Source organism: Phyllobates terribilis, unplaced genomic scaffold, assembly GCF_046119375.1.
Source record: "Phyllobates terribilis strain yellow unplaced genomic scaffold, ASM4611937v1 Scaffold_8__6_contigs__length_399053987, whole genome shotgun sequence".
Lineage (NCBI taxonomy): Eukaryota > Metazoa > Chordata > Amphibia > Anura > Dendrobatidae > Phyllobates > Phyllobates terribilis.
The window spans coordinates 367,394,423-367,412,431 of record NW_027362768.1 but is presented as its reverse complement, the minus strand read 5'-3'; the positions used below and the strand labels follow the sequence as shown (position 1 = coordinate 367,412,431).

The window sequence follows — 18,009 nt, the reverse complement described above, 5'->3', positions numbered from 1 at the left end:
TTCGTTTTTCTTTCTGAGTCCATTAAGGTTGGATTTCAGAAAGGCAGATTTTCAAGTCACATTTGCTGCATTCAGTTAGAAGGTGCAGGTCAGGTTTATTTTTGAGTCGCCACATAGTCCATCCCCGTCTAAGGCCAGATTCACACTTCCAACTTTCATGTTCTGTGTACAGACCCCCTCATATATTGACTTGACCCATGTATGCTTATAAGGCTGTTGCTTTCGAATCAGGAGACCCGCGACAAGTCTAGACCATCGAGGTCTGTGCATGGACCAATTACATGTGCCTCCTGCAATAGCAGCCAGTTATGCAATTCTGAAAGAGCATCGAACACCTGCGCTTTAAAAAAACATGGCCACTTCATTTCACAAACAGCGGCCCCACTGAGCATAGGCTGCATCTAGTATAGCAATTCAGCCCTATTTAAGCGAATGGAACTGAGCTGCAATACCACACACAACCCATTGTCAAGTGTGGAGCGGTTTTTGAAAGAAAGCAGCCATGTTTTTCTAATCTTGGACAAGCCCTTCAAAAGAGACTCATCAGGATTACTCTTTCCCATCTGAGGGAGGCATAAAGTAGGGGTTTCAGTGGCGGGTCACTGGTCACTTACTGGGCTTCTTGCTGTAGTTTTGATAAATCACAGTTTTACCTGTTGCAGCTCTGCTATTCGTCTCAGTGATCAGCCCCTTCTATGCCCACAAAAGACCAACTGATTGGTGTAAGAAGAAAGCTGGCAAGCTCTGTAATCCTGCCGTGCCAGCGATGATCACCGAGAAGACTACCAGATCTGATTGTACAAAAACTACAGGAAGGAGTCCAGAAAGTGACAGCGCAGGAATCAGGAGCACTGACTCAATTTGGGAAGTAAAAACCTGGTGAGAGATTGCCTTTAAATTTGTAATAAGGACTCACCCATTAGTAAACCCATGTTAAAGCGATAGCGCTCGGCCAACAGCTGCTCTTTATACTTCTGTATAACAGCTTCAACCTGCAAATTCAGACGGAACAAAATCACTATACAGACAAAGCAAGGGATGTAGGGATATTTCAGCTCTGCAACCAGCAGAACAATGAGTGCAGCTCCAGTCTATAATACAGGATGTAACTCAGGATCAGTACAGGATCAGTAATGTATGTACACAGTGACTGCACTAGCAGAATAGTGAGTGCAGCTCTGGAGTATAATACAGGATGTAACTCAGGATCAGTAATGTAATGTATGTACACAGTGACTGCAGCTCTGGGGTATAATACAGGATGTAACTCAGGATCAGTAATGTATGTACACAGTGACTGCACCAGCAGAATAGTGAGTGCAGCTCCGGTGTATAATACGGGATGTAACTCAGGATAAGTACAGGATCAGTAATGTAATGTATGTACACAGTGACTGCACCAGCAGAATAGTGAGTGCAGCTCCGGTGTATAATACGGGATGTAACTCAGGATAAGTACAGGATCAGTAATGTAATGTATGTACACAGTGACTGCACCAGCAGAATAGTGAGTGCTGCTCTGGAGTATAATACAGGATTTAACTCAGGATCAGTAGAGGATCAGTAATGTATGTACACAGTGACTGCACTAGCAGAATAGTGAGTGCAGCTCTGGAGTATAATACAGGATGTAACTCAGGATCAGTACAGGATCAGTAATGTAGTGTATGTACACAGTGACTGCACCAGCAGAATAGTGAGTGCAGCTCTGGGGTATAATACAGGATGTAACTCAGGATCAGTAATGTAATAAATGTACACAGTGACTGCACCAGCAGAATAGTGAGCGCAGCTCTGGGGTATAATACAGGATGTAACTCAGGATCAGTAATGTAATGTGTGTACACTGACTGCACCAGCAGAATAGTGAGTGCAGCTCTGGAGTATAATACAGGATGTAACTCAGGATCAGTAATGTAATAAATGTACACAGTGACTGCACCAGCAGAATAGTGAGTGCAGCTCTGGGGTATAATACAGGATGTAACTCAGGATCAGTAATGTAATGTGTGTACACTGACTGCACCAGCAGAATAGTGAGGGCAGCTCTGGAGTATAATACAGGATAAGTACTGTAATGGATTCACACTAAGCTTATTCTTCTTGCAGAAAGCCAACACATGAAATTACTCACAGCTTCTTCTATCTGCTCTGGTGTCACAGTGACTCCAACTCCACATTCTCGTTCAAAATCAGCAGTATCGATGGGGTCCACAGGATGACCCTTCACATATTCCAAGGCGGCTGGAGATCATTAAGAAGAAAAACGAAGGAGGGGGTGAGGGGTTGGTACAAAATTAACTAGAAAAGCACAAAGCAAACTAATGCCAAGGGGAGAAGGAGATGAGGAGGTAATGAAATTAAGAGGACAGGGAGCTGGATGTGCACCCGCCGTCATCTTATCTGGGCCTAATTTAATTTTTAGCACATTAGAGGTTTAATAAAATGTTTTCAAGGATCTTAATTTAATTTTTTTTTTTTGTTTAATCTCAAGAGGACAAAGAGACAATAATTTACGAGTATCCTGAGGTGAACCTGCACAAGTCAGGAGCATGGAAAGCAAATAGATTGGGCAGAGACTTCTTAAAAGGGTTCAACTTCTGCACCTGGAGGAGAGAGGCACTAATGACATTTACCAGGATGTGAGCACGTTCGGGCGGCATCGTGCACGCATCCTAATATAACAGGTGCATCTTGGCTGGCGTCTGCAGAAGCAAAGGACAGATGCAAACACGTTATCTCCAGCGCTGCTCAAGGTGTGCTGAGCGTCTGTGGAGAAAATCACTTTCAGCAGAAGACTTCATCCACTATAAGTTCATGCTCAAAACATAACTCTGCTCTCCATCTGGCTAAACAAGTCTACTTTACCACTCATTACATCTATAGCCAACAATCCTAAACGACTCTTTGAAACCTTCCACTCCCTCCTGAGCCCTAAAGCACAAACCCCCATCACCAACCTAAGTGCTGACGATCTGGCCACTCATTACCTACAAAAAAAATCAATCATATACGTCAAGACATTCTTGCACAATCCCCTCAGAGTCTGGATCCCCTTCCTTCCAGCACCTTAAGTTCACTTTCCATTTTTGAGCCTGTCACAGAAGAAGAAATGACCAGACTCCTTGCTTCTTCTCACCCTACAACCTGCAACAGTGACCCTATTCCCTCATATCTCCTTCAGTACCTTTCCCCAGCTGTCACTACCCACCTAACTAAAATATTTAACCTCTTTCTGTCTTCGGGTATCTTTCAGTCTTCATTCAAACATGTCATCATAACCCCTTTACTTAAGCCATCCCTGGATGAGACAATGGACAAACCATCAGCAGATTTGGTTTCCAGTATCATCTCTATGCTGACGACACCCAACTATACACCTCTTCACCTGCCATCACCCCTACCCTAAAACAAAATACCAGGGATTGTCTGTCCCCTGTCTCTTAACATAATGTCCTCACTCTATCTGAAACTGAATCTCTCCAAAACTGAACTCCTTATTTTTCCTCCCTCTACTAACCTACCTATACCTGACTTTCCAATTTCCTTGGGTGTCGCCACCATAACTCCCAAGCAGCAAGCTCGCTGTCTTGGAGTCATATTTGACACACAACTTTCCTTTATCCCCCATATTCAATCACTCACTCGCTCTGGTCACCAACACCTTAAAAACATCTCCAGAATCCGACCTTTTCTCACCTTTGATACTGCAAAAACTCTTACTGTCGCTCTCATTCACTCTCGTCTGGACTACTGCAACGCTCTTCTGATCGGTCTCCCTATAAACAAACTGTCTCCTCTCCAATCCGTCCTGAATGCAGCAGCCAGGGTCGTATTTCTATCAGGCAGCTTCACTGACGCCTCTACCCTGTGCCAGTCATTGCACTGGTTACCCATTCACCACAGAATACAATACAAACGCATCTCTCTCACCCACAAAGCGCTCCACAGTTCTGCACTGTCTATCGCCTCTCCCGTGCCCTCCGTTCTGCAACGGATCTAAAACCAACATCCTCCTTAACCCGAACCTCACACCTCCATCTCAAAGACTTCTCTCGTGCCGCGCCAGTTTTCTGGAATGCACTACCCCAAACGATCTGACTGACATCTAGCCCCCATGTCTTCAAACGTGCTTTAAAAACACATCTGTTTAGACAAGCCTTTAACCTCAAGTCACCAACCTAACTCTCCCCTGTCCCCTCCTAAATGTTAATCTTAATCTGCCCCCTGCATATTCATCTGTCTCCACTGTTTATTCTATTTTAAACGTACTAAAAAAAAAAAATTTAAAAAAAAAAAAGGAGGTGAAATGGAGAAAAAAAACTGACAGTCCGACATTGTTTTTTTTTTTTTTATTTAATCCTAGTGGTTAAAATAAAAATTCATACCTTTCTGAAACCCGTAACTTTTTTATCATTCCATCGATGGAGCTGTGGAGGGCTTGTATTTTTGCGAGGAGAGCTTTAGTTTTCATTGGTATCATTTTGGGGATTATAAGAGGCTTTGATCACTTTTCATTGCATTTTGCAACGAAAAAAAAAAAAAAAACGCAATTCTGCTTTTTTTTTTATTCTGTTTTTTTTGTTTTGTATTTATTTTTTTAATCTTTGTACAGTCTTTACCATACAGGGTAATATTTATTGAGCTAGATCAATCTTTTCCTGATGTCAAATTTGTATTTCTTTTTTTCATTTTTGTACTACTCTGCTCATTCTTCTTGACCTCTCTGCAGCTTTTGACACCGTTGACCACCACCTCCTACTCTCTATGTTCCCCTCAGTCGGCATAAAGGACACTGCTCTCTCCTGGTTCTCCTCCTACCTATCTGACCGCTCTTTCAGTGTATCGTTCGCTGGCTCCACTTCTGCCCCCCTTCCTCTCACTATTGGGGTTCCTCAGGGTTCAGTCCTTGGCCCTCTTCTCTCTCTACACAGTCCCAATTGGACAGACCATGAGCAAATTTGGCTTTCAGTACCATCTTTATGCTGATGACACACAACTATACACCTCATCCCCTGACCTTACCCCCGCAGTACTACAGAACACCAGTGACTGTCTGACCACAGTTTTTAACATCATGTCCGCTCTCAACCTTTCCAAAACTGAACAACTTCTGCTCCCGCCGTCTACTCACCTCCCTAAATCTGACATCTCCCTCTCCGTGTGTGGCACCACAATAACGCCGAGCTAGCAGGCGCGTTGTGTTTGACACCAACCTTTCCTTCACCTTCCATATACAATCTCTTGCCCGCTCTTGTCGCTTGCACCTGAAGAACATCTCTAGAATCCGCTCCTTTCTCACCTTGGAAACAACAAAAACCCTCACTGTTGCCCTGATTCACTCCCGCCTTGACTACTGTAACTCTCTATTAATTGGCCTCCCCCTCACTCGACTTTCCCGTCTCCAGTCCATCCTTAATGCAGCAGCCGGGGTCATCCATTTGGCTAATCGTAACTCGGACGCTTCCGCTCTGTGCCAGTTATTGCACTGGCTGCCCATGAGTTATAGGATCCAATTTAAATTACTTGTTCTCACCCACAAAGCCCTCCACAGTGTAGCACCCCCCTACATCTCTTCCCTCATTTCTGTCTATCGGCCTACCCGTTGTCTACGCTCCGGAAGTGACTTTCGACTAACATCTGCACTAATCCGTATCTCCCACTCCCGGCTTCACGACTTCTCCTGAGCTGCACCTATTCTCTGGCATGCTCTACCCCAAGAAATTAGGACGAAGCACAACTTACACAGTTTTAGGCGCTCCCTAAAAACACACCAGTTTAGGGCGGCCTATCACGTTCCCTAATCGAAGTCCTTTTATATTGTTATAGCCCATCCCTTATTTCTCCAAACATAAGTCACCTCCAAACCCAAAAGCACTACAGATACTGGCTGGTGATGAGCTCATGCAGCCTTTATCTATCCCTCATCCCCTCAAGATGGCTGGATGATCCTTCTAAATAAGCCGCTGTCACCCCCACCTCATTGTAGATTGTAAGCTCTTACGAGCAGGGTCGTCATTGTTTTTTCTTTAACTGTTATTTATAACTGTTGTATATGACCCTCGGAATTGTAAAGAGCTGCGGAATATGTTGGTGCTATATAAATAAAGATTATTATTAGAAAAATGGGTGTGCGGGAGGACGGGGTTGGATAACACCCAAAACTGGGATCAGAGCAAGCACCGATCACTGCTCTCCTGCACCCGCTCCGTACCCTGCACCCAACTTGTGTGGGGATATATGGGACCAGTTCAAATACACCAGATTTATCAAATTGGTTACTGCAGGATGATAAATCGGCCACATTTTGAGACTGAATAGTTCAAGTTAGTTTACACCATCTACTAGTTGGCATATTTACGTCCCCAAATTACAGAAAATTATTATTATTACTTCAATTCAATTTTGGCACGTACCAGATCACAGGCGCTTGTAGCTTACTAAAATCAGCCCTAGTGCATCATGCCCATTGCAAGGCCGCAACAGACCCCGCTACCACCAGCCGCCACAGACCCCGCTACCACCATGCATTTAACATACTCAATAATTACCATTCAGCTGCAGATCCGTGGAGATTTTCTTACTGATGATGTATCCAACAAGAAACCCCAGTCTCTTGGTGTCCTTGAGGCGAGTGGACACATTGTAAATGAGAGTACCGATGACCTTGTCGATGGATTGTCCCAACACAGCCTGGGCCTAAAATAAAGAAAAAAAATGTTCTTATTGGTCAAGAAAACATTATCATTATCAGGATTTATTGCTACATTTACCATTCAGAGCATCAGTAAGTCCGGGCGATACCCCATCATCACCCGGTGATCGTACCACCAGCCCTGAAGCCAGATGGATTTCTAGCCTTTTGAGCAGCTGTTTAAGGGTTAATTCGGCGTAGAGGGGGCTGTAACCAGAGACCCGCTCCCCCCAACATGTTGGGAATAGTTTGCCATGTGCCGCTGACGTCACCGGCCGGCTCTAGTTTTGCACTGGTGATTGAACGCTGCAGCCGGAGCGGTGCAATAAGAAAACCCATGCTACACACCAATTATCTAGAAATAAATCCTCCCGAGATTGATGGGAATCAAACAGCATGAAATATCCCCACCATATACTGAGGGCAGCACAATCCAGCAACTAAGGAGGATACCGATCCCTGGTGTAGCTATACAAGACACATAGGAGATAATCAAACCTGAAGCTGTCAGCGGATGCTGGGGGGTGGTAGTTATGAGAAGCAAACAGGGACTACAAACTGTTCAACATTCATGAATGAATGAATGAATGAATATTTTATAGTGGATTTCGAGTGGCCAATTACTCCGGGTCAGAGGATGAAGCCGGAGGTCAGGTCAGTTATTACATATTCTTAGCAGCTCTGTTTTATTGTTTTTCTTTCAGAACGCCACAAACACACAGAATGAAAAAGTGCAAATCTGCTGATATTATGTAAAATAACAAGAATTATCAGGTCGGGGCGCACAGAAGCTTTATGTATCATCCCTTTAACTTTGGTCTACCATTGCGGGGCTGATAAGAAGGAATTGGCCACCAAAACTGGCCTCTATTACCTGAGCAATTAGCAAAAAAGGGGGAAGGGGAACAGTTCCCATCACACAACCAAAGAAATGACCCGTCTGGAGCCGTGTGAATTCTTTGTGGCTCTATAGGACCCATAACCCATCGTGGAGCTGCCCCGAGACGGCGATAGGTGATGTGGGGCAGAGTCACGTGGCAGCGGGTACGGCCGGGCACATAGATCAACGATTTCCACCTTCAGTCTGCATGACACACACACGGGAATTTTCTCTCTTTGTGTATGTAAGCCAGGGACGGGACGGGACCGGAAAGGAAATTACCCATCATTAACTAAACCGGTTCTGTAAAATCCTGATGCGGTGAAACCTCCTATAAGTATCACATCTCCTGCAGACTGTGGATTTCACGAGAACTGCACTCCCTGTCCCCCACTTTGGAGAAGAAGGGATCCTCCCAGCTTCCTTTAGGGCATTTATTACAGGGGATAGGAATATGGACGGCATAAAGTTCCAGCATTAGACATTGGACCCCAGAGGTAAAAGAGTCCGACACACCAGCTCTGCATTACTACGCACTGCATAAATGAGCGGAGCTTCCAGATTTACCCTATAAGTGTGGCCGTCGTGGGGGGGGGGGGGGAGCGGGGAAGGGGAGGGGGTAAGTATCAGTTGGGGGGGCCTATTTTATGTAAGAAGGCAGCCATGTTTTCTAATCATCTACAACCCCTTTAATATTTCACCAGAAGAAGGAAGCGAAACGTCTCCTGGCTACAAGCAGAAAAACAATCCCCGGAGCGGCAGACGTCATTTACTGTAAACCACATGAAGGTCTCTATGTTCTCGCTTTGGTGATGCGACTGGAACAGGACGTGAACATTTTTGCAATTCCCCCATGAGCGTCAACAACAGCGAGGAGTTTGTACCAACCGACGAGTTCATTCACTTCTATTGTGTGCCGGGAGCTAGATGCACCTTTAAGGGGTATTCCGCCTATTTACATGTGCCGTGACCACAGAAGACCCCCATCTATTAGGAGAACAGTCACTAAAACCCGTACAGGGGCGCTGCTGAGGCGGCATCTGTCGGCCACTTGCAAAATTATTGTGCACCTGTTCTAACGAAGGAAAATGCATGCACAATACCTGGCAAGCTGCCGGCAGGTGCCAATATCAGCAGCGCCCCCCATCTCCCAATGCAGAACTGTGAGGCCAGCGACAGCCCCTCTAATGGCCGCCTACTACTACTCCTTCCACTTTTTTAACATTTTAAAAGGTTTACCAGGATTATAAAACATGGATGCTTTCCTCACAAACCAGCACCATATCTGCCCAAGGATTGGAATCACTTCAATGCAGCAGAGCTGCGATACCAAACAACCTGTGGACCAGGAGGGTGCCGTTTCTGGAAGGAAGCAGCCATGTTTTTCTAATCCACCATAACTCATTAATGGTGGGGGTCCAGTGCAGCTATCCTTTGCCCAAACGCTGGCTGGATTATCAATGTGACAAGTCCCACTAATGCACTGCTCATTATTGAGGGCCAGTCCAGTGTATTCAGCGGGCAGTGATGACCTGACCCCAGGCCACGAGTGCAGGGCCAATATCTCCGGCCTCCACATCATAGATGGAAGGTGTCCATGTTATACAGAGGGGTAACCAAGTTCTGGAAATGTAAATCCCGGCTCGCCCGCATGATGTAAGTGGCGACAGACCTAATAATATTCCACAACGCACCTACAGCAGGGGCCGCAAGTTGTGGAGCCGGTTCTGCAGCTCAGCCCCAACGCCTTTCACCTTTCGCTCAGGTGGCTCGCTAAAGGGATTAATGCAATTGGCGGTTTAATGGGTCAGGATTTACCCATTAGATTATGTAATCTTCACAGGGTGTAATTATTTTTGCAACTAACTGTGTATCGCATATGAGCATCAAAACAACAAATTGAAGCAATTTTGGAAACATCCAGCATTTGGAGTACACAGTTCAGATCCAGATCTTTGTGTCTCCATGGTTACAGACTACAAATTAAACACGCAAATGGACTGATCCTGCAGAGATGTGTTACTCCTAAGGCCCTAAAAAACGAATATCTGCTGCCAACCCCAATCAGCGAGCTCCTAGTCACTCCCATCATTCCAAAAAGCAAGAGACCACATTCATTCAGGGTTGATCCCGCTGTTCTTCCGATAATTTCTGACCCTGGATTCCAGGATCCCTAAGAATGTACAGAACCTGTCCCAGAAATCACAAAATTGGCTCTCAGCGGACTTTGGGAGTTGGAATTATTCAACAGCTTTAAGGGGATTTTGGAAAAAAAAAACCATCCTCTGGCAGCAGACTGTCATTAAAAAAAAACTGAGCCTTACATCCCACCCCTCCAGTGTGGAGTCTGTGCTGCTGCAGCCAATTAGTGAGATCAGCGGCTTGTGACGTCAACTTGGGCAGAGCTGCTGAGCTCAGTGATTGGCTGCAGCGCTGTCGACTAGACATGAGCTGATCTGGCGAGATTCAAGTTCCCTAAATTGCGCAGATTTTCCTGGGAATCACAGCAAAGATATTCTCCACTAATCAAGTGTTTTTTTATTACAATCTTTCTAGACCCCACAGCAGAATAAACGCAGGATGTAGTAAGACGAGATCTAATGCTCCCCTCGCTGGCCGCCCCCCGGTCCTCCTCTGCTTTACGTCACCACATCTTTGGTTTCCTCACTATAGGCCGGGACCTCCAGCGGCAACCAAGCCTCGGATGTCCCTGCGCATTGTATGGTCATGAAGTTGTGATATCATGACTTATGTCACGATGCACAGTGATCTCTGGGGCTTGGTCACAACTGGAAGCCCTGGCCTATATAGCGACGAGGCCGGAGATGCACCGCACGTGACGTCAGTGCTGCGGCAAAAACTCAGCGCTGGACCTGGTGAGGAGAGTACCTGACCCGTGTGTTATTTTAGACCATTTGGAGTCCACTATCCTAAGAGTAGAAAACCCCTTTAAAGGGAACCCGTCATGTCCTATCTACACTGCCCCCATTGCTTTATTAGTGATGCAATGTGCATCAATAACAAGCTTTTTTTCATTAAAAAAAAAAAATTTGCATGTGCTATGACCTGCATCTCACTGTGCACGTGCGGGGACCGGAAGCCGGACATGTAAAACTGCTCATGCTCCCCACAAATATCAGCGCTCGCCGGGAGCAAATTAAAATACGTGAGTGGCGCCAGCAGTGACTGAACGCTGCACCCGCTCCTGACTGAATATGAGGATCACACCCATATGACTGAAAACGAGCAGGTAGGATAAAAGTAATAAAATGTTAGAAAATCATTATATTTGCCCCAATTTTAATGAGAAAAAGCTTGTTAGTGATACACATTGCATCACTAACAAAACAATGGGGGCAGTGTAGATAGGACATGACAGGTTCCCTTTGAGCGTCCCAGACAGGGGGCCCGAGCGCACCAACACAAGGCAGGGGGGGCCCGAGCGCACCAACCGTCTGATGCAAGGCTACAGTGGTTCAGGATGTCATCAGATACAATGTATCAGCCGCTCATTATTGCTACACAGATCAAAGTGCGACATAAAGCAACAGAGAAATGGTCTAATGCTGAAGTGAAACACTCAGGGGTACACAGCACCTGCTGCAGAGTAATGCACAATGTAAAGTTACACGGTCATCCTTCTGCTTATACAGTCCAACCTATGAGCACTACAACTCCCAGCATGTCCAAACCACCAATGGCTGCCTAGAAATGCTGGGAGTTGTATTTCTGCAATGGCTGCAGAGCCACAGAGTGAATTGATAAGATTGCAGAATCAGAGACAGTTCGCATGCTGTAACCATGGAGACACATAGCTCTGCATAGGAGTCGTATACACAAAACTGAATTGGAAGATTTATGGCGAATTATCAGGATTTCCGGTCTATAAGAACTAGTCTGTAACCAGAACCGGAAGAGGTGAGCGGGTGTCAGGAGGAAATGAGGGGAACTAATGGCAGATTATAACGCCCTTCGCTGCCCATACCTGGAGCACGGCCTCCCGCAGCACCGCGCTGAGCGCCTCATTTTTCAGGGTCTCTTTCGCCTTCTGCTCACTGAGCCCGATAGACGTGAACAGAGACACCGTGTCGGCCGCCATGTTGGAACCGGGAGAAAGTGAGAGAGAGGGCAAAGCCGCCAATCGCGTACAAGCACGGTCTACGTCACGCACAGCCAGCCAATAGAATACAAGAGGTAGCAGGATGAACTGACCAATGGTGGTGCGCGGATGCTCACTGTACCGGCGGTCTAGCCAATGGCTTGACAGGATGATAGTGAAGTAGGCGTGTCCTGGGTTGCATCAGACGGACAGTAGCCAGGACCGCGCTGCGCACACGTGGGTGATAGTGCTGGATGCTGCTGCTCAGCGCCATGTGGCTGCTGGAAAGCCGGGAATAGAAGAGAAAAAAATACATTTTTATTTTAGATTAGAAAACAATGGTGGAGATCAGCGGCAGAACTTGTAATTGGCCATAAAAATTATTATTTTAGTAAATGGGACACTGCGACCAGGTGTTTTTTTTTTCTTTTTTTTTCTTCATCCTTGTTTCAAGACGCAAACTGGAAAATGGGATAAAGAATGTCAAGTGCGATGAAATGGTGAAAATAAATGTAGATCTGACAAGTGCGGTTTTGGTTTTATTTTAACAGGATTTGCTTTATAGTACAAATAACCTGGTGTCGTTTCTCCGGGTCGGTACAATTACGGTGACACCAAACCTGTAGAGCGGATCATCATATCCTGGTGGTGGTGGTGGAAAAAGAGGAACATTGCTTTGTGTTCTCGAAAATTGTCTCACACCCGTAACTTTTATTTTTTATCCAACTTAATTTTTCTTTATTTAGACTTGAACTAGGCCGGCCGTAATTGGGGAACCAAGATGGCAGTGACCAGGGGCAGTGGAGTAACTAGAGTCCGATGGGCCCCGATGCAAAATTTGGACTTGGGTCCCCACCGGCATGTTTGTCAGATGTATGCGCCCTATTGTCATTCTAGATCCTATAAAGACATATGATTTGACCCCCCCCCCATATAATGATGTCCCCCATCCTGTTCCCTTCTTATAATATCGTCCCACATCCTGGACCCCTTCTTGTAAAAATGTCCCCCATCTTAGTGACCTCCAGTAATAGTTTCCCTCTTCCTGGGCCCCTTCCTCATATAATGCCACCCTTTTTTGGGTCCCTTCCTTGTATAATGTCCTCCATCCTGGTCCCTTCCAGTAACAATGTCCCCCATCCTGGGTTCTTAATGTAGCAATGTTCCCCGTCCCAGGCCCCTTCCTGGTATAATGTCCCCCATACTGACCTCTTCCTATAATAATGGCCCAATTCTGGCCCCTTTCTACAATAATGTCACCCATTCTGGCCCCTTCCAGTAATAATGTCCTCCTTCCTGGTATAATGTGCCCCATTCTGGCCCTTTCCTATAATAATGTCCCCAATTTTGGCCCCTTTCTATAATAATGTCCCCCATCCTTGGTCCCTCCTGGTATAATGTCACCCATGCTGGCCACTTCCTGTAATAATCTCCCCCATCCAGGCCCCTTCCAATAATAATTCCCCATCCTGGGCCTCTTCCAGTAATAGTGCCTCCCATCCTGGGCCCCTTCCAATAATAATTCCCCATCCTGGGTCCCTTCCAGTGTCCCCCATCCTGGTGTATATGTCCCCCATCCTTGTCCCCTTGGTATAATATCCTGAGCCCTTTCCAGTAATAACGTTTATCGATTCATTCCAACACATTAAAAAAACTAAACAATTCTTCTTACTTTCCTTTGCTCCCACAACTTGCCGCGTCCTCTTCTATACCTGGCGCAGGAGCCAGCAGCTGCTTCGGTTTGCCCGGCACGGTGCATGACGTCACTGCCATGCATCGCCTGTGACTGGCACGACGACGTCAGCTTCTGGCCTCTTATTGGCTGGCGGCGTGTATTGCAGTGCAGGGAGCCGGCGTGTCTCTGCACCGAAATACATTTTAGCTGAATGTATGTCCGAGGAGGCAAATCCAGCTAAATTAGGCGATAGTGTCGGTGGTCCCCCTCCCATACAGGCCAGGTCACAGTTGCACCCTTTGCCACTGCGATCGCTACACCGCCTTCAGTAGACGCCAAGGTTGAACATTGGCCCCCGTTAGTCATGTCGTGGTGTGAAGGCCGGGGGGGTGCCAGTACATGCCGTCACTGTAATCCAACCATATACATGCTGCAGTCGGTGATTGTCAGTGGCATCTAACGGATTCAATAGTGATCGGAGGATTTTATGTGAACAGACTTCAGAAACCGCAACGAAAGCCCCCTTGCAGCTGCAACATGTGAGCGCGGCGTATGTGTGCTTTATACATGTCAGATGGAGGAAATTGTGTATAAGTCGATGACTGCACGTGTGACGCTTATTTATGTCTCTGCGTATCCTGACACTTAGTAGAGACACCTGTGGGCACTGATGCGCAGGAATCAATAAGCAGAATTTATTACAATGGCAGATAATCACATCAGGGCCGGAGGGGAATCTACTATATCAGAGGCTGGAAATTAACTTTCTCAAGGGGCCACATGAGGAACTAGGACTATTAAGGAGGGCTGAACAGCCGCTGAGCTCAGTGATTGGCTGCAGTGGTGCTGTGAACTGTAGTTGTGATGTCACCAGTGCAACCAGTAACCCAGTGCAGAAATCTATAACTGGAATCCAGTAATTTTACCTTCTGCACCAGCGCCGTTCAGCAGCTCTAAGCCCTGCGTCCCCACCAGTCCTCTAATATCAGCAATGTCACATCACAGCTGCAGCGTCCGCAGTGGTCAGAGGGGACAAAGGGCTCAGAACGGCCAAATGGCGCTGGTGCAGGAGCTAATGGTGCTTTTTTATGTAACGAGGTTTAGGGGCATCTGAAAGGGATTGTTCAGTAGTGCAACCCCTTTACGGGTGGGTTTACACATGATTATGTCATTTATATTCATGTGCATTATCCAACTTATAATAAAAGGTATCTGGGATTTATGCACCTGTGACAGAAGTCAGAATTGCAACTTTTCTGCACTAAAAAATAAATAAAAATATACAGAATCCAACCAGCATAAAAATGGATAAAAAGGAAAAAAGCAGCTAAAAAGAAAATGCAATAATCATAATAGATTGCAATTTCGTATCTTGGTTCAGAAAAATAATACAGCGTTTAATCCACACACGTGGCTTCCTATAATGCACTTCTTCAAGAATTTTGCTCACTTCAGACATTACCTACGGGATATAGGGCTATAGATCATGCTGCCTGCAAGGTAACAGGATATATCAGAATTTGGAATGCAGCTATGGTTGTGACTGGAGTATAACATCAGAATGTGATCAGGTAAAAGGACTTTTCTACAAGTCCAGTGATCAGTAAAGTGCCTCTACAACCCCTGGCAAAAAATATGGAATCACCAGGCTCGGAGGATGTTCATTCAGTTGTTTCATTTTGTTGAAAAAAAGCAGATCACAGACATGGCACAAAACTAAAGTCATTTCAAATGGCAACTTTAGGGCTTTAAGAAACACTAAAAGAAATCAAGATTAAAAATGTGGTACTCAGTAAGGGTAATTTTTTTCAGACCAAGCAGAGGGAAAAAATTATGGAATCACTCAATTCTGAGGAAAAAATTATGGAATCATGAAAAACAAACACACAAAAGAACACTCCAATACATCACTAGTATTTTGTTGCACCACCTCTGGCTTTAATAACAGCTTGCAGTCTCTGAGGCATGGACTTAATGAGTGACAAACAGTACTCTTCATCAATCTGGCTCCAACTTTCTCTGATTGCTGTTGCCAGATCAGCTTTGCAGGTTGGAGCCTTGTCATGGACTATTTTCTTCAACTTCCACCAAAGATTTTCAATTGGATTGAGATCCGGACTATTTACAGGCCACGAAATTGACCTTATGTGGCTTCTTTCAAGGAATGTTTTCACAGTTTTTGCTCTATGGCAGGATGCATTATCATCTTGAAAAATGATGTCATCATCCTCAAACATCCTTTCAATTGATGGGATAAGAAAACTGTCCAAAATATCAATGTAAACTTGGGCATTTATTGAAGATGTAATGACAGCCATCTCCCCAGCGACTTTACCTGACATGCAGCCCCATATCATCAATGACTGTGGAAATTTGCATGTTCTCTTCATGCAGTCATCTTTATAAATATCATTGGAACGGCACCAAACAAAAGTTCCAGCATCATCACCTTGCCCAATGTAGATTCGCGATTCATCACTGAATATGACTTTCATCCAGTCATCCACAGTCCACGATTGCTTTTCCTTGGCCCATTGTAACCTTGTTTTTTTCTGTTTAGGTGTTAATGATTGCTTTTATTTAGCTTTTCTGTATGTAAATCCCATTTCCTTTAGGCGGTTTCTTACAGTTCGGTCACAGACATTGACACCAGTTTCCTCCCATTCGTTCCTCATTTGTTTTGTTGTGCATTTCCTGTTTTGGAGACATATTGCTTTAAGTTTCCGGTCTTGACGCTTTGATGTCTTCCTTGGTCTACCAGTATGTTTGCCTTTAACAACCTTCCCATATTTGTATTTGGTCCAGATTTTAGACTCAGCTGACTGTGAACAACCAACATCTTTTGCAACATTGCTTGATGATTTACCTTCTTTTAAGAGTTTGATAATCCTCTCCTTTGTTTCAATTGACATCTCTCGTGTTGGAGCCATGATTCATGTCAGTCCACTTGGTGCAACAGTTCTCCAAGGTGTGATCACTCCTTTTTAGATGCAGACTAACGAGCAGATCTAATTCGATGCAGGTGTTAGTTTGGGAAATTAAAATTTACATGGAAATTAAAATTTACAGGGTGATTCCATAATTTTTTCCTCAGAATTGAGTGATTCCATAATTTTTTCCCTCTGCTTGGTCTGAAAAAAAATTACCCTTACTGAGTACCACATTTTTAATCTTGAATTCTTTTAATGTTTCTTAAAGCCCTAAAGTTGCCATTTGAAATGACTTTAGTTTTGTGCGATGTCTATGATCTTCTTTCAACAACATTAAACAACTGAATGAACATCTTCTGAGCCTGGTGATTCTGTGGCGCCCCTGAGGGTTCAGTCGCCACAGAGATACTGCACCTCACCCCAACGTGTGTTGTCTCCCTTCTCTCAGGTAAGGAGGGAGTGCTGCACGGAACCCCAAACACCTGCATCCATCACTACGCTGCTCCAGGCCGGCCGGAAGGGCAAGACGCAATGTAGTTTTCTGCTGAGCCCTGGCCTTGGCTGGAGTAGGGGGGAACCCAAAGGTAGGGGGAACCAATAGTGGGTGTGGGTGGAGGAAGCAGATACAGGAAGAACTTATACAGTAGAGATAAAAAGGGAAGCCATTTTTAGGAGGGAGTGGAGTAGTGGAGAGTGTGGAGTTTAGTGAGGGCTGTTGAGAGGAACAGTTCAGAAGCAGAGGCTCATCAGGAGCTCTACTCCACAAGTTAGGGCCCAGGATAGAGGCCCCGGAGGGGAGCAGGGAGTAGGCTCCGTTCTAAGGAAGGGATCCCAGGGGGTACGGCGCGTGCAGGACGGCACCCGTTCGCCCCGCTCCTGCCAGGTGTCAGGAGGGATCGGTTGCTTCATTCTAATCTCCAGGGGGTCAGCTTGGTCCCGGATCGGACGTACAGGAAGGACTTCAGCATACCCGAGCGGGATTGAGAGTGGGCAGCGTAGAGCAGAAGAGAGAAGGACCAGGTGTAAAGATGGTCAAAGTAGGAACACGAGAAAGTGGGGTTCCGCCAGGCATTCCTAAGCTGCTTGAGGAGGGATTGAACCCCTGTCCGGTGAACACGTCGCGACGAGGGAGGCCTTCACCTGTAAAGTGCACTTGTGAATTGCCTAAGAACTGTAAGTAAAATCTTGGACGACTGCATCGAACAGCCTCTGACTTTTTCTTCACCGGCGCCATTCTTCCTCCCCCGCACTACAATGCCCAGCGCACCATTCATCTATTTTACACGGCCCTGAGGCCTGCTCCGCCTGTGGGGAGCCGCACCATCTTTAGCTGCCCTGACATCAGAGGACTGTTGCAGCGCTGGTGATCCTCACCAGACACCACAGGTGGCGTCACGAACTCTCTGAACTTTTCACTAATAAGTGATACCCCTTTGTGCACTGACCGCCCCAGGCCAGCCACTGTGATTACTCCCAAAGAGTGCCCCGCGGTCCTGGGGGCGCGTGATCCAATTGGCGTCACGAACAGGATGCGTGACCAACCCGTTATCTGCGGGTACTGTGCGCCTAAAGAAGTGTGTTCTGCTCTGAATGTGGCACCCGCCCCAAAAAAAACGGGCGCCATTATGTGCGTGATTAAAGACAACAATATGGAAACTCCCATCGTGGGCCGGGTCCCAGAATGGTGCCAAAAGCGAACCCTGCCCCTTGCAACTGTGACTGTCCGCATAA

At 45.9% G+C, this 18,009-nt stretch overlaps 1 protein-coding gene across 1 annotated transcript in view; it reads right to left on the bottom strand.

Moving 5' to 3' along the window:
- QARS1 (glutaminyl-tRNA synthetase 1) overlaps positions 1-11,722 on the bottom strand; it is a 61,446-nt gene extending 49,724 nt beyond the window's left edge. The window contains exons 1-4 of the mRNA XM_073644873.1: positions 11,560-11,722; positions 6,552-6,699; positions 2,135-2,244; positions 917-992 (exon numbers count right to left, since the gene is read on the bottom strand). Coding sequence (XP_073500974.1) covers positions 917-992; positions 2,135-2,244; positions 6,552-6,699; positions 11,560-11,673 — 448 coding nt within the window. The 5' untranslated portion in view covers positions 11,674-11,722. The remainder of the gene's footprint in view (positions 1-916; positions 993-2,134; positions 2,245-6,551; positions 6,700-11,559) is intronic.
- Positions 11,723-18,009: the final 6,287 nt, after the last annotated feature.